Source organism: Rhineura floridana, chromosome 13 (genome assembly GCF_030035675.1).
Source record: "Rhineura floridana isolate rRhiFlo1 chromosome 13, rRhiFlo1.hap2, whole genome shotgun sequence".
Taxonomy (NCBI): domain Eukaryota; kingdom Metazoa; phylum Chordata; class Lepidosauria; order Squamata; family Rhineuridae; genus Rhineura; species Rhineura floridana.
In genome coordinates, this window is record NC_084492.1 from 2,644,488 (window position 1) to 2,662,056 (window position 17,569).

Here is a 17,569-nt window from a genome sequence, read left to right on the forward strand (position 1 = left end):
AAAGAGGGTCTATGACCCTCCTTGCAAATGTGAAGTGGATTGGAGCTTGAGATTGATAGACAAATGGTCAAGGAACACCCAATTACTTTGAACGAGTTCAAATCTCCAGTGCCTGATGAACTGCATCCTAGAGTATTGAACGAACTGGTTGAAGCTCTCTCAGAACCACTGTCTATTATCATGGTGAAATTGTGGAGGATAGGTGAAGTGCCAGATGACTTGAGGAGGGCTAATGTTTCCCCAATCTTCAAATAGGGCAAAAACGAGGAACCTGGGAATTACAACCAGTCAACCTGACATCAATCCTTGGGAAAATTCTGCAGCAAGTTATAAAGCAGTCAGTCTGTAAGCACCTTGAAAACAATGCAGTGGTTACTAGAAGCCAAGATGGATTTGTCAAGAACAAATCCTGCCAGACTAATCTTATCTCATTGTTTCATTGGATAACCTCCCTGGTGGACCCTGGGAATGCTGTGGACATAATATATCTCGACCTTAGCAAAGCTTTTGACAAAGTGCCCCATGATATTCTGATCAGCAATCTAGCTAACTGTGGGCTGGACAGAACAACTATCAGGTGGATCTACAGTTGGCTACAGAATTGTAACCAAAGAATGCTTATCAATGGTTCCTTCTCAAAGTCGGGGGAAGTAACAAGCAGGGTACCACAGGGCTTGGTCCTGGGCCCAGTGCTCTTCAACATTTTCATTAATGGCTAGGATGAGGAGGTGCATGGAATGCTTATTAAATCTGCAGATGATTCAAAATTGGGAAGATTGTGCCAGGGATTGATGGTTATCATTGTCTGTCATGTCACAAATTAAAAAGACAATTTCCCCAAAACATCCAGGGAGGGTGCCAAAGCACAGCTGGCAGGGGGACAGTGCCCCCATCTGTCCCACCCTGGCTACAGGCCTGCCCTTCCCTGTTCTGGTAAGTTGTAGCAATGCCACTGCTGGGAAGCCAGATGCTCTCCTGTTCAGCCTCCTGCTTCCCACAGTGGCCAACCAGATGAAGAAGCCCTGCCACTAGGCAGACACAAATGCAATAGCTCCCTTCCCATGTTGCTCCCCTGCAACACACACACAGCCTGATATGTCCAAAAGATTGCCAAATCCACTGTCCCATATCAGATTTCCAGAGAGGGATCCAGAGTTTACAGCGCAGCTCTCTCAGTCTCTCCCAGCCTATCTTAGTCAAAAACTGCAGTCCATCCTTTTGCATGATATGGCATTCTTCTATTGCATATGATCTGCAACAGACATTTACAAAGCATCCCATACCAGGCCTGTGCAATCTGGAATGGAAAGATGAGGGAAATGGTTGTTTTATATTCATAAGCCATGGCATATGTTTGGCATTGGGGTTTTTTGTTTGTGTGTTGTGCTTTTGAGTATTTTGCAGTCCATCATTCTCTTAACATGCTTTATTATTTTCCACTCCCACCTAACCTGCCCCTTCCCTCTGGCTTTTCTGCCTTCCAAGGCCATAACATTTCCCTTAACAGAAATTGAGCCTGACAGCTTGGCCACTGACTGCTGAGGGACATTTGCAGCAATTATGACTTCCATTAACCTCTCATTATGGCAGGAAGGAGCTTTCACTTGCCCCCCAAAGGGAGGGGGCAGGCAGAATTCCCTGGGGAAGTCTGAGCACCACAACAAAAAAAAGGTCCTGCCCATCATTTCTGATGGTTTGGGCACCCAGAGCAGAGCCCCTAGTGATGATCTCAGCACAAGGCCAGTCATATTTAAGAGTTGGCAGCCTTTAGGTATTTGACTCCCAGAAAGTTTGTGGCTTTTAATATCAACTGCACTCAGAAATGAGCTGGAAACCAATGATACTCAAATCCTGGTTAACAACATGGTTGCTACGTTCTGAACCAACTGTAGTTTCTGAAAACATCCTAAGGCTACATTGGACTACATTGGGCAGAGAGAGCCAGGACGCAGCAATGCAGAAAAAAACAGTTCATGGTCAAAGCACATTTGGGCCCCCTCAAGACTGGTGTTTTATTGCAGGCAGATCTGGCAACATGTTCTTGACACAGTAATAGTGCATTAGTGATTGATCTATTCTGCTTTATTAGTTTTTCTGTAATGCTTCCCTAATGCTACCACCTTACTGCTGTCCAGAGAGGCCATGGCACAAGAAAAGTAGGATCCCCCCCCAAAAAAAACCCAACTCACCAACCAGAGGTGTTCCTGAGATTAAAGAAAGGAGCTTGTGTTTGTTTATATTCTAGTGATGGATCATGGGTTTTTTTTTAAAAAAAAACCATTTGTGGCTATAAACTTTGCTTTATAAACTTGTAAGGTACATGTTCAATACATCATTTGTTGATATTGCACACACCAACTTGGCAGTTGTTCTTTTGCAGTTTTGGTTGTTTGGTTTTATTTCCTTCAGGTTTTCCCTTCATGGTTCTCATGGCTGCCACAAAGTTATAAGACAATAAGAACCGCCCTGTTAGAAATCTGACCATCTAGAACAACTGTCTGTCAGTTCCATGCACCGGGGTCCAAATACTCTGAAAGCAGGGAGAGAGTTGAAAATGAGTTCTTAAATTGCCCCAGTGGGTGAGAGGATGGTGACCAGACAAGGCTCAAGGGGCTAAAATCTGTGTGGAAATATTTATTTTAAATATATCAACAGATCACGTGAACACATCACAGTCTATAAAAGATTAGCTTAGCAAAATCAAAGATATTATGCATGAATGAATCTTGGGGAATGGAGAAGTAAGGAACAATATATGCTAATAGTGATTATATGGATAAATAGAACAGAATATGAACATGTAGCTTAACTTTTAAAGTTAACTCAGACGACAATATGCAAGATTAAAATTAACTACAAACTTAACTGATACTAAATCCTACATTGGCCCATCTAAACTCCACCAGCCCTCTAGTTAAAGCTTACTACATTACCCCAACTGTCGTAACTACATGATTCTTTGGTATAAGAGAAGGTAGCTACCAGTCCAGAGGGCCATTCTATGAATCAGGCTCCTGTTGTCTTAGATGCATGTTAGCAAAGATTCATCTGATGTCCAGGTTCCAAGATTCAGGAAAATCCATTTAGAAAATTAGTCCAGGTAAAAATTAATAGAAAATGTTTAAAAAGAAAATAGTGAAGTTTGAATCTCACCCAGGAACAAAATTATTGGAGCTGTACAAAAACCATATAGAACACTCAGTACAGAAAAACAACCTCATTGTAAAATTATTGCAAGCAGCAAGAATGGAAACTAAAATCAAAGTTTTCTTCTGTGTGTGTTCCAGAAAAGAGAAATTACAGCTCAGATAGACTTTAGAAAAGACTGCTTGTGTAGAAAAGATATAAAACTAAGACGGAGTCCAGAGAAGAAAGTGCCCCTTCTCGCTGTTCACCAACATCTCAGAAACTTTCTCCTGCTCACGATTGGCTCCTTTTCAACCCCCCCCCTTGCCCACAACTAACCTTGGTTTTGTATTGGTAAGTGAGAGGAGGGCCACAGGGTAAACAGCTGCAGGAGCAATCTCCCATTGTTCTAGGGCTGTCATGATCCCAAGCCTTATAGAATCATAGAATCATAGAGTTGGAAGGGGCCTTGTTGGCCATCGAGTCCAACCCCCTGCTCACAGCAGGAAATCCACAGCTAGAGCATTTCCCGCAGATAGCCGTCCAGCCTCTGCTTGAAGACATCCAGCGAAGGGGATCCCACCACCTCCCTAGGCAGTCGGTTCCATTGCCAAACTGCCCTTACTGTCAAGAAGTTCCTTCTAATGTCCAGTCTGAATCTACGCTCCTGCAACTTAAAACCATTAGACCTAGTCCTACCCTTTGGGGCAGCAGAGAACAAATCTGTACCTTCCTCTATGTGGCAGCCCTTCAGGTACTTAAAGAGTGCAATCATGTCACCCCTCAGCCTTCTCTTCACCAGACTGAACATGCCAAGTTCCTTCAACCTTTCCTCATAAGACTTGTTCTCCATACCGGCTATCATCCTCGTCGCCCTCTTCTGAACCCGCTCCAACTTGTCGATATCTTTCTTAAAATGAGGCGCCCAGAACTGAACGCAGTATTCCAGATGAGGCCTGACTAATGCAGAATATAGTGGGACTATTACTTCCCTCGACCTGGAAACTATAGCTCTGTTTATGCAGCCCAAAACCGCATTTGCCTTTTTTGCCGCAGCATCACACTGCTGGGTCATGTTCAACTTGCGATCCACTACAATTCCAAGGTCCTTCTCACACGCACTACTGCTAAGCCGGGTATTTCCCATCCTGTACCCGTGCATTTTGTTTTTGTGGCCTAAATGCAGAATCCTGCATTTGTCTTTATTGAATGTCATTTTATTAATTTCAGCCCAATTTTCTAGTCTATCCAGGTCCCTTTGGATTTTATTCCTGTCTTCCATTGTGTTAGCTATCCCTCCCAGTTTCGTATCATCCGCAAACTTCATAAGGCTTCCCTCCACCCCGTCATCTAAGTCATTAAAAAAATGTTGAAGAGTATCGGCCCCAGGACAGAACCCTGTGGCGCTCCACTCGAAACCTCCTTCCAGTCCGAAGCAGAGCCACCGACGACCACTCTTTGAGTACCGTTTTCCAACCAGTTGTGAATCCACCTGACAGTATTTCCATGTAGTCCGCATTTGACCAGTTTGCTAATCAAAAGGTCGTGGGGGACTTTGTCAAACGCTTTGCTGAAATCTGGATAGATGACATCTACAGCATTTCCACCATCTACTAAGCTAGTGACCCGATCAAAAAAAGAGATGAGATTAGTTTGACAGGATTTTTTCTTGACAAACCCATGCTGGCTCCTACTAATCACAGCATTGTCATCTAGATAGTTGCCAATGGAGTCTTTTATTATCTGTTCTAATATCTTTCCCAGTATTGAAATCAGACTGACCGGCCTGTAAATCTGGGTATACAGATTCTCAAGGAGGACATCTAGTGCTGCTAACCTCAGGGAGTAACAAATCTTGTACCTTCTTCACACAAATGCATTGTCTTCGCTCAAATCCTTTGCCAGCATTACTGCTTCTCATAGAAAAGCATTTCTGCCCTCCGAACAAGCATTCAGGACTATTTCTATCATGAGCCAGAGGCCCCATTCAGACCATACATTGATCCCACTATTATCCCACTTTAAACAGCCATGGCTTTCCCTAAAGAATCCTGGGAACTGTAGTTTGTGCAGGGTGGTGAGAGTTGTTAGGAGACTCCTATTCTCACAGAGCTTCTATTCTCAGAGGTTTAACAATCAATCCCTCTTCCCAGAGAACTCTGAGAATTGCAGGACTGTGAGGGGAATGGAGGTCTCCTAACAACTTTCAGCACCCTTCACAAGCTACACTTCCCAGGAATCTTTGTGGAAAGCCATAACTGTTTAAAGTGGAATCAATGTATGCCATGTATATGGTCAGAGTTGCTCTGGACCAAGGTAATCCAGGGTGATCACCTTCACCATGCATGCAGATCTGCCCCCAAAACTGAGCTCATGAACAAGTGTGTAGTAGCTGGAACTGTGGCACTAGGTCAAGTCTCACTATTAGGCAGAGGGAGGCTGGCAGTCACCTCATGCAGCAAACACAGGCGGGGGAGGACAATGACGGATGTCAGAGATGCCCTGCGTCACCTAAACTAGCCTGCTGCCCTTGGGTACAGTGCAGGATGCTGCCCCTGTTGGTAGTAAAGGACCAACACTTGTAAAAAGTGGGGGGGGGAGACAGAAAGGCAACCTGTTCTTCCCTCACTAATTCCTTCTCTAGCAACTACTTGTTTGTTTTTTCCTCAGGCTTTACTTCTTCCCTCTTCCTTTGCCATCGGTCAGGGATAGCGCCTGTGAATGTGAGCCTCATGGCTCTACAATGGCCACACACACGTCTGTAGTCAGAATGGCTTTATTTCCCAGTAGTAATAAACCTTAAGTTTCTTTATTCTTTCAACCATGTCTTACCAAGCTATTTATTTCTGCACTCCACTGCAATAGATACCAAACTCCCATAGCCCCAGCATCACCACAAGTACTGAAGTATGACTGAACTGCTAGTCCAGTCGACTCTGTACATGGAATGGGGGAAGAGGCTCCACCTTGTTCTTCCTGTCAGACAGAAGAAAGGTTGGGGTAGCCCTGTGCGAGACAGAACAGGTCAGGATCAGGCACAAGAGTGGGAATCTGACAGGAGCTGACAGTCACATGCTGCTGTCTGAGAATGACTTCATGGGAGCTTTTGGACTAGCAACAGCTCTATGCTAGGGCAGCCAGACCTCACCCCTGCCTGATCATTAGCTGGCTGCAAGAGGCCCCTGGTGCCTCTTCTGCTTGAGAAAGCTCCTGCTTCTGAGTAGACCTCTGGTCCTGAAGCTTCCTTGTAGCCAGGTGTGCAGTCCACCATTGGTTCTCCCACCAGGCCTGCCTAGTTCCTGGGGGCTGAGGGACGAAGCGGAGAAGCCTGGACAGATACACAGTGCGGTGTATGGGCTCATCCAGGGCCCCAGGCAAAGTGTCTGTGCAAGTGGGCAAGTGTGGCTATTGAACAGGTTCTTTAGCACTTTCGGCAGGGTCCCAAGCCCCTTCCTCGGATGAGCTCCCCTTGGGGGGGGGCTCCCGACACCACCGTTCTGTACCCACAGCGGCCAACAAGATGCATCACTTTACACTTGCTTATCCTAAATTGCAGTTGTCATTTTAATGCCCATTCTTCACCCAGTTTAGAGAAATTATTTCAGAGCCCTCTGCTATCCCATGTGTTTTTACCACCTTGAACAATGTGGTGGCATCAACAAGTATAGCCACCACCTCACTGCTCACCCTAATTCCAGATAATTTAAGAAGCATAGGTTCCAATACATATTATTGGGGGACCTCACTGTTTACATTGCAAAAAATGTCCATTTATTCCTATTTTCTGCTTCCTATTTAACTATTTGTAAGAGGCCTAGTCATCTTTTTGAAAATCCAAGTGAACAATGTCTTCCTGATCAACCCATTCACACGCATGCTGACATTTTCAAAGATCTCTAAAAGATTACTGAGACATGACTTACCTTTGCAGAAGCCATGTTTCTTATTCTTCCGGAATCAACTTTTATGCTAGATCATTTCCCACTAATTTGCCCAGAACAGCTAACTAGCCTATAATTTACTGGATTTCCTACCCCAGACAAGGCAGCCTTGGCATGAATGTCAAGATTCCCCAGAACCATCAGCCTAGGAGTTTTCAATCTCAAATGTGAGACAAACCTTCATGAACTCAGACAGGAAGACCATTAGGCAGAACCCCTACTTTGCCTTTTAGTGCCCACTACAAAGCACCAACACTCAAAACCTGTGTCCTGCTGGAAGGGAGATGGAATTCCTAATGGCTACAGCTGCTCCATTTCCCCACCCCACCCAGCCCACACTGGTGCTGCACAGAGAATCCAAGAGGGCACAACTGAGAGAGATCCACTCCTTCTGGCTCATTCAGCAGGGTTTCAGTAATACAAACCAGGTCAGCCCTTCATCACTGATTAAACATGAGAGATACAGATTGTATTATGAACCGAGGCTGTACACACAAGGTAATTTAAAGTGGATTTGATAAACCCCACGTGTGCATGTTTTCATGTCATCCACACAATGTTGTCTTCATCCAAGTGGCAGCCCACACTCTCCTCCAGGGGGGACACACACTATTTAAAAAAAATTAAACCACTGGTTTGTGCAAGTCTGGTACATCGGAAAACTTGTATCTCAAAAATTAAAAATAAATAAAATGGCCATACACAGATAAACAAATGCCTGTCTGCATCCCCACAATGGACCTCAGGTGTCCAGAACTCAGAAGGAAAGGAAGTACTCAGCCAAGGGGAGGGGACAGCAACGCACAATGTGAATATATCCTATCAAGCACCGCCCACTAGTGTGGACAGTAAACGTTGAGACAGAGTTCAATGGAAAGCGCTCGTGTGTGGGCAAATGTGCATAAGGAAAATCAGATCTGTGTGACCCTGACCTGCCATGCAAACATGGAATCACTCTTGGTGGGAGGTGAAAGTGTACTGTAGGCCACATACATTTGTGACTCAAAGCCAAGAGAAGCTTTCCTTGAACATTTTTCCAGCTTTGGGCTCTCCTTACTGTTCCATTCATGTTTCTTCTTTCAGGAAACGGCTACATTGAAGGCAAGGAACTGGACAGCTTCTTTCAAGAGTTGGAGAGTGCCAGGAAGGGAGCAGGAGTGGTAATGAGTCCTGCATTTTCTTCCTTCCCTCAGTTAATTTCTGCCTTCACTCGCCTTTCTTAGCTTAAGGCTACTGTCCTGTGCCCATTTATTTGGGAGCAAGTTCTTGGCATGCAGTGAGCTTACCTCCAAGTAAACATGCATGGGAATGGGCTGCATGTCAAGCTGATCTGTGCTTCCTTACAGCTGCTGATTAAGCTAGATATGCTCTTCATGCACCTTCTGCGCTTCAAGTCAGCTGTGAAGAAATCTCTGTTGCTGGTCCACTGCAGGGTTTTCTGCCCTTGTTGTCTAGTGCTGAATGAATGATTTGGCAGTTGGGCTGCCAGCTGTGATGAGTTGTTGTTGTTGTTTTCTGGTGTGATCTGGACATCTTTTGGAACAAACCAGGGACTAACTGATTTGCTTCTGGACCCTATTCGCCGATCCACTAGATTCTCCTCCTGGCCAGGTATTTTTAAAATCAGGAGCATGAAACCTGCAGTGATAGCGGCATTTCCAGTTCTAGACAGGAAATGCTTGTAAAACTATGAAGTTCACATGGAGTGGCACACTTCTGAGGACTTAGATCCAATAGCGGATCCCCAGGGGATCTCTGCATTCAGGTCAAATAAGAGCTTCATTGGACAATTTTAATCAGGTAACTGGTGTGCGTGTGTATGTGTGTGTTGTCTACCCCCCATAATCCAAATTCCCTGGCAACTACTTTATTGTTATGTGCCTTCAAGTCAATTATGACTTATGGCGACCCTATGAATCAGTGACCTCCAAGAGCATCTGTCATTAACAGAGCTTGGAAAAGTTACTTTTTTGAACTACAACTCCCATCAGCCCAATCTACTGACAATGCTGGCTGGGGCTGATGGGAATTGTAGTTCAAAAAAAGGAACTTTTCCAAGCTCTGGTCATGAACCACCCTGTTCAGATCTTGTAAGTTCAGGTCTGTGGCTTCCTTGATGGAATCAATCCATCTCTTGTTTGGCCTTCTTTTTCTACTCCTTTCTGGTTTTCCCAGCATTATTGTCTTTTCTAGTGAATCATATCTTCTCATTATGCATCCAAAGTAGGGATGCCAGGTTCAGGGCCTGAGACTGATCCTGTATCTTTAGGAGAAGAGAAAATCAGCCAAGTGCAGGTGTTCTTACAACATTGTAATAGGAAAAACCACAAGGTGAAATTCTCCCTTCTCCCTGCACAACTTTTAAAGATACAGAAGACCTTTTGGTTGCTGACTAGGACCGCCCACAGCAAAGCATTAGGCCAATCATTGTGTCTGCCTGAGCCTGCAGGAAAGTGTTTTCATTGGACACACTTGGAGTGGCAACAGGGTTGATGGCCAATCAGTTTTGAAGTCTGTATGAAGCTGACTTCAAGGTAAAGGGTGCCGGAGCAGCGAACTCCCAAGGTTTTGGAGGGAAAGGAGGCAGAGTTTGTTCCTGCGTTCAGAAAACGGAAATGGAGGCGCACTGAAGCTAGCCACATTGCAAGAGTCTCTCTACCCTTCGTCTTCTTTTCTGTCATCTGATGGCTGGGCCATATTAGTCACAACTCGTTTCAGTGATCTTTTGTGTTTTCAAGGATACTGGAAGAGTCAGTGGCTAAAGGTCCACCCACCGGAAAAAACATGAGGCTGTCAAAGATGTTTTGGGGATTTTAAAAGCAACGCCTGCAAAGGGGGTGGGGATGGATGGAGTCAGGGGTGGGAAGAGCGCCTATCCTCAAATGCCACTTCTGAACCACTGCCAAATGCAGCCATCTGGCGGTCTGGGTGCAGTACAGACCCCAGAAGTGGCTTTGGTTCTTCCCTGCCCAGTAAGCTGAGCCTGCATCAGAGGAGTGAGCCATCCTCTCTTTTCACAGGAATCAAAAAATGCCAACTTTGCAGAGAAGATGCAGGAGTTCATGCGGAAATATGACAAGAATGCCGATGGAAAAATTGAATTGTCTGAGGTGAGCCATGTGACTAACCCCCAAGGTGGAAGTCCAGGAGCTTTTGCCCCAGAGTGTGTGCAGGGAGACGTGCACCCCACGAGGTGGGCTTGGGCACAGCGCTTGCTGCCCTCTGCGTTGCACAATGACCTGTCCACTTATATGCAGGTCATGACCAACTCAGCAAAGGAAAACGGTGGGAAGAAAGGCTGCTTTTGCCACTGTCATACCTCTCTACCGCCTGTCCCTCCAGGCCCAATCTGCATCATTGCCCAGAATGAGGGGGCAAGACGAGGCGCTGATCCTTCTTGCTCTTTTATTTATTTATTTATTTATTTTATTCAGCTTATATCCCGCCCGACTAGCAAACAGCTCTCTGGGCGGCAAACATAGAAACATATACAATAATAAAATTACAAGATCAATATAACAAATATAAAAGTACATCATCTAAAATACCAATTACAACATTTACATATATAACTTAGATTAAAATGCCTCAGAGAAGAGAAAGGTTTTAACCTGGCGCCGAAAAGATAATAGTGTCGGCGCCAGGCGTACCTCCTCAGGGAGACTATTCCACAATTCGGGGGCCACCACTGAGAAGGCCCTAGATCTTGTTACTACCCTCCGGGCCTCCCTATGGGTCGGGACCCGGAGGAGGGCCTTCGTAGTAGACCGTAGTGTACGCTGTTTGGTTCTTCCCTACTTTCCTTCTTCTTGTCGCTGTTTGGTTCTTCCCTACTAGAATGGCCTTCCCTGCTGTGTGATCTCCAGCTGTTTTGGATGACAACTCCCATCAGCCCCTGCCAGCATGGTTGTGCTCCCTTTGGATCCAGTATCTTACGGCTGTGGGGGCTGGGCTGGTGGGAGTTGTAGCTGGAGGGCACCATGTTGGGGAAGGCTGTACTGAAGCCTTCACCTTGAACTGCAGGTGAGCAGGCAGCCATCTAGCTCAGTCCTGCATGGCAGTGGCTCTCCAGGATTTCACCAGATGGGCTGTTCACCTGGAGATGCCATTGGGGATTGAACCTGGGCCCTCCTGCATGCAAAGCAGGCCCTCAACCACTGTGCGCATTTGAGACACCTACGTGTCTGCCATTAGCACGAGTGAGTGTCAAAGCATCCTCTTTCAACTGCGGGGAGGAGGAGGGAGCCAACCAGGCTTCCTTGTGTTAATGGCATGGCATTGTTTTACTTGGCAAAAAAACCCTAAATAAAACAAAATGGGAAGAGGGGTTCAGGGAACGTAGATTTGCCAGAGGAAGGAGACTCGATTTGGTTTAGATCGACAACTGCAGCGTGGACAACAATGAGTTTTCCATCACCTTAGAAAACTAGCAGCGTGATCCTAACCATGTCAACTCAGTCCTATTCACTTCAATTGAGTTTACTCCCAGGTAAATGGGGTAAGGATTACCAATTTAAGGTATAATCCTCCCCCCTTATAGGTAGGATTATAGTAAGCCCTACTGAACTCAGTGAGACTTACTTCTGAGTAGTCATGCACAGTGTTGCACGGTTAGGCTGCAATTTTATGCTTTTGCACTAGAGGTGGAAGGATCTGTCCATTTCGGTCCTCTCCGCTTTTCATTTTTCCAGTCTTCAGTTCAGTTCTCCACATTTCTAAAGCAATTTGTGATTTTTTAAAAAAAATCCTCAAGAGAATTCTCCAGCGTTTTAGTGCAAATTTCTCCTAATAAACACATTTTGGAGGTAGTTTTGACTAATTAACACATTTTGCAAGCAATTTCTCATCATATAATGCATTTTATGTTGTTTTCACTCATATATTCATTTTTTATGCACACTTTCCCCAAATATATGCATTTTTGTAAATATTGGTTGGATGGTTAACTGCATTCCAATAAGTGGGAATTTTCAGTGATGGCTGTGTTTCAGTTCTCATATTATTTCAGAAAGTGCAAATTTGATACATTCAGCTTGAAATGTGAACTTTATCTAATTTCATAGAATCTTAGAGTTCGAAGGGGTCTGTAAGGCCATCCAGTCCAACCCCTTGCTCAATGTAGGAATTCAATTTAAAGCATCCTCTGCAGCTGGCTGGCCAGCTGCCTCTTGAATGCTGCCAGTGTTGCAGAGCCCACGACCTCCCTATTTCTCGCCCATCCCTATTTTACACTTACTTGGAAGTAAGGTGGCAGCCATATGAAGATGACTTCTGCAGGGCAGGATGAAACCTTCACAAACTAGAGCTGGAGGGTTGGTGGAGGGGTGGGGAAACCAACCAAGTTATTTGCATCAGGTGAAGACATTCCCACCCCCTCTCTGTCCACTTGTGTGGGTAGACAGCAGGCCAGGTGGAAACAGATCAAAGTGCAGTAATCTGTACATCAACGGGCAAATTCGAAATGAAACGCATTGGGGGAACTGACCTTGCTGTGTGTTCAGCTGGTAACGTGTACACAGCCTGAGAAAGTTCTCATTAGCATATTTTTCAGTGATTTCCCTAGTCCGGACTGTGTTGTTTTAAAGCCAGGCCTCTTAAAGCCAGATGCCCTGTGAACAGGAAGTCTTTGGCATGCCAGCTGTTCACAGCGAGGGCCGTTGCAGTGAGCAAAGTGGGTCAACTCCACCCCATCCAAGTTGCAACTTCTCTGTGTGTTCTTCACTAGCAAAATGGCAAGACAGGAGATTAGAGAAAGAGGGGGGCAGTCACAGCCTTAAACAGATGTTGTTGTTGTTTGCACTGTTCTTGATGAGATCCTTCTCTGATGCTGACACGCATTTTCTCTCTCCTCCTCCCCATCCTCCACCCCCACCCAGCTGGCACAGATTTTGCCCACAGAGGAGAACTTCCTGCTGTGTTTCCGACAGCATGTTGGCTCCAGTGCTGAATTCATGGAGGTAAGAACCTGATTCCTGCTATCTCACGTGAGGCGCCTCCAGACTGGTGGTGGTTATTCTGCAACATGTCATTGACACAATAATAGTGCATTAGTGGTGGATTTATACTGGACCATCCACACATGATTGCCCTTTATTAGTTGTTCTGCAATGCTTTCCTAATGTTGTTGCCATGTGGAGGGGCACTTGCGCTATAGCGCAACAAAAGCAGGACAGAAAATAAATTATGACATTTGCGGTATGAAAAGTTACAGGATTTCAGTAGAAAGCTACAGGACGTGCAACAATTGGAGATGAACCAGTATGTCTGCCTCAAAATTTTAGCAGGCACCAACAGTACTGAAAGCAAGATTGCTTATAATCACCCTGATACCATCATGAACACAAATCATCATGAATGCCCGATAAAAAGGGCATCTGGAGGGGCCCTTGGAAAGGGCTAGCAGAGACCTTTAAAGGATAGGCAGACTCTTCCTGCTGACAAGCACTGGGCGATGGAGGGAGTTCTCAGTGCCCCTGGGTACTAGCAGTGCACATGAAAGCACTCTCTCCCTCCCCATCTCTGAACTATTGCATACAGACAGCCTCAACAGCCTTCTGGTAGGGAGCTCCCTCCTCCTGCCCAGGTGCTTTTCTTACCAACCAACTTGCTTCAGCCATCTTTCTTTGCAGTTGTCCAGAACTCCTCTCCATTTCGCACTAGCCTTCCAGTTTCCCTGTCTCATGAGGGCCAAGGTAGATACTGTGTTATTCATTAAAGTAGTCACTGCATGAAAGTTCTTTATAAAGTAAATAGCAGCTGTGAGGTGCCTGGATCCAGATCAGGACCATGGAGTGAGGGAAGGAGCCTTTAACTCCCCCCCCCTGAATTGGGGGCTACCACAGCTGCTTTTTGCATTGGGAGGAAAGTTCCCACTTCCAGGCTATTAGTCTGTAGGCTGTTTAATCCCTAGAGCTGCCAACCCTTCTGACCCATCACATACAGCAGGGGTGGGGAATCTTTGGCCCTCCAGATGTTTCAGGACTCCAGCTCCTACAGCCAGCCAGGCCAATTGGTCAAGGATTATAGGAGTTGTAGTCCAGCAACGTCTGGTAGTCCAAAGGCATACAGCAGCCATTTGTGTAATCTTCCATTTGCTCAGTCGTGTGGGTATGGCTGGGTTGCATACTTGGTCTGGTGACTTTGTTCCCTTTCCCACATGCACATGTGCAAACACACATGACATGCTGAAATGTCGCACCCGAATGCAATCCGAATGCCCCCTGTTTCCTATCAAAATTGGAATCTATTAACCTGGCCTAAGTCAAACTCTTAAGCCACAGGTTCCCAAACGATGGTACAGTGGGCCTCAAACTTCATTCATGTGGTCCACAGCATGTCCACCTTAAATATTCAATATTGACTTTAATTGTGTTTGATTCTTTTATTTCTTTTATTGTATTACTTCCAATATGAATTCCATAGAATTCAAACTGTAATACTGTACAATAAAAGAGAAGAGATCCCGGCCCTCCTCTGTGTGACAACCTTTCATGTACTTGACGAGTGCTCTCATATCTCCCCTCAGTCTTCTCTTCTCCAGGCTAAACATGCCCAGTTCTTTCAGTCTCTCCTCATAGGGCTTGGTTTCCAGTCCCCCCCTTTTTTTTTTTTGCACATTACACTGTTGGCTGACATTCAGCTTATGATCAACAATTCTTCTCACATGTAGTATTGCTGAGCCAAGAAACCCTCATCTTATAACTGTGCACTTAGTTTCTTTTTCCTAGGTGTAGAACTTTGCACTTATTCCTGTTAAATTTCATTCCATAATTTTTGGCCCACTGCTCCAGCCTATCAAGAGTGCTTTGCATTTTGTTTCTGTACTCCAGGGTATTAGCTATCCCTCCCAATTTTGGATCATCTGCAAATTTGATAAGCATTTCCCGCACCTCCTCATCCAGGGCATTAATAAAAATGTTGAAGAGCACTGGGCCCAGGACCAAGCCCTGTGGTACCCCACTCGTTGCCTCCTCCCAATTTGAGAAGGAACCATTGATAAGCACTCTTTGAGTATGATTCCACCTCATAGTTGTTCCGTCCAGCCCACATTTAGCTAGCTTGCTAATCAGAATATCATGGGACACTTTGTCAAAAGCTTTGCTGAAGTCAAAATATTTGTCTATAAATCTCATGCTGCAATCCTGACCCTTCAACTTCATGTTTGCCAGGAGAGTAATAGACCCTCTTTTGGGAGAAGACTGAGCCAAAGCAGGAATTGAGCACTTCTGCCTTTACTTTGTCATCTGTTATCATTTTGTCATCCTCATACTCAATGAGCTGTGCCACCATTTCTTTTCTCTGTCTTTTACTATGGATGTACCTTAAAAAAGCTTTTTTGTTGCTTTTAGCATCCCTTGCCAACCTCAGCTGATTCTCGGCTTTAACCTTCCTGACGCCATCCCTGCAATTCTGTGCTACCTGTCTGTACTATTCCTTTGTGGTCTGGTTTTCCTTCCATTTCCTGTATGTGGCCTTTTTTATTTTAGGTCATCTCTAAGTTTTCTGTGAAGCCACATTGTCTTCTTCTGCTGTCTTCCATTTTTTCCCCTTGTTGGAATTGTTTGCCATTGTGCCTTTAGAATTTCCTTTCTTGGAAGCTCCCCCCCCCCATTCTTGGACTCCTTTTCTCATTAGGGTCACTTGCCATGGGACCTTACTTCTCAGTTTATTGAAATTGGCTTTCCTGAAGTTCAAGATAACTCATATGGCTACTCTCAGGTTTTGCTTCCTTTAAAATAAAGAACTCAAGTATAGCATGGTCACTTTCCCCCAGAGTTCCCGTAATTGCCACTTCATCCACTAAGGGCTGGTTCACACAGAGATTTCATGTGGGTCTGGTGCTACTCACAGCCCCTTTTAAATTTGCATGGTTCACATGACGTGACTGGCAATCAGCAGCTAAAACACAGTTTTCCCCTTTAAATCTGAACTAAAAACATGCTGTTTTAATCCAAAAAGGGAAATAGTCTCCAGTTCATATCTCTAGGGGCTTGTAGATGCTTTAATCTGATGTTTCCCCTCTCCATGCCCACACCATCCTCCTCCCTTTGTTCATGTCATTTCCTGATTGGCTGCTGGCTCCCGTTCTGCAAGCCTCCGTGGTCATTAGGAAGCTGCGTGTTTGATCCTTTCTCTTCAGGGTGAATGAAAAGCACCATGTTTGCAGCTGGCTTTGAGCCCCCTATGTGGACTGTGCAAACAAAAAATGAAGGTAAAAGCAGCATATTTAATACATTTTGCTCCCACGTGGATAAGCCCTTGGTCATCTCTGTTGGTTAGAATCAAGTCAAGGACAGATGATCCTCTAGTTGCTTCCTCCACTTTCTATAGGAGAAAGTTATCTCCAATGCAAGTCAGGAATTTCTTGGAGGGGCCGTGCTTGGCAGAATTTGTCTCCCAACAGATATTGGGGTCATTGAAGTCCCCCATTACTACTAAATCATGCCTCCCCAAAACATTGGCAATTTGCTTTTCAAAAGTTTCATCCTCGTCTTTTCCTTGATTGGGTTGTCGGTAGTAGATTCCAACCACCGTGTGTTCCTTTTATTCCTTGCCCCACTTTATTTATTTATTTATTTATTTATTTATTTATTCAGCTTATATCCCGCCCGACTAGCAAACAGCTCTCTGGGTGGCAAACATAGCAACATATACAATAATAAAATTGCAAAGTCAGTATAACAAATATAAAAATACACCATCTAAAATAGAAATTACAGCATTTACATAAATAACTTAAATTAAAATGCCTCAGAGAAGAGAAAGGTTTTAACCTGGCGCCGAAAGGATAATAGTGTCGGCGCCAGGCGTACCTCCTCAGGGAGACTATTCCACAATTCGGGGGCCACCACTGAGAAGGCCCTAGATCTTGTTACTACCCTCCGGGCCTCCCTATGGGTCGGGACCCGGAGGAGGGCCTTCGTAGTAGACCGTAGGGTACGAGCCGGTTCGTAACGGGAGAGGCGTTCCTGCAGGTATCGTGGTCCCGCGCCGTATAAGGCTTTATAGGTGAATACCAACACTTTGAATCTGGCCCGGTAGCATATTGGAAGCCAGTGCAAGCGAGCCAGAACAGGTGTTATATGCTCAGACCGCTTAGTTCTTGTTAGCAGTCTGGCCGCCGTATTTTGCACTAGCTGTAGCTTCCAAACCGTCTTCAAAGGTAGCCCTACGTAGAGCGCGTTGCAGTAGTCCAAACGTGAGGTTACCAGAGCATGAACCACTGATGTAAGGTCCTCCTTACTCAGATAGGGACGTAGCTGGGCTACCAACCGAAGTTGGTAGAACGCATTCTGTGCCACCGAGGCTACATGGGCCTCAAGTGACAGGGAAGAGTCTAAAACGACTCCCAAACCTGATCCTTTAGGGGGAGTGTAACCCCATCCAGGACAGGGTATGTATCCACCATCTGACCAGAGAAACCATCCACCAGCAGCATCTCAGTCTTATCAGGACTGAGTTTCAGTTTGTTAGTTCTCATCCAGTCCATTGTCGCGTCCAGA

General features: G+C 45.3%; 1 protein-coding gene across 5 annotated transcripts in view; it reads left to right on the plus strand.

Annotated features, from left to right (window-relative positions):
• Positions 1-17,569, plus strand: part of CALB2 (calbindin 2) — a 47,272-nt gene that overhangs the window by 13,311 nt on the left and 16,392 nt on the right. For 2 of the 5 annotated variants that reach the window (XM_061593938.1, XM_061593941.1), the window contains exons 2-4: positions 8,151-8,227; positions 10,088-10,177; positions 12,944-13,024. In XM_061593938.1, coding sequence (XP_061449922.1) covers positions 8,151-8,227; positions 10,088-10,177; positions 12,944-13,024 — 248 coding nt within the window. Of the gene's footprint in view, positions 1-8,150; positions 8,228-10,087; positions 10,178-12,642; positions 13,025-17,569 lie in introns of those variants that run through there. The other 3 variants (XM_061593942.1, XM_061593940.1, XM_061593937.1) reach the window with 3 other exon arrangements.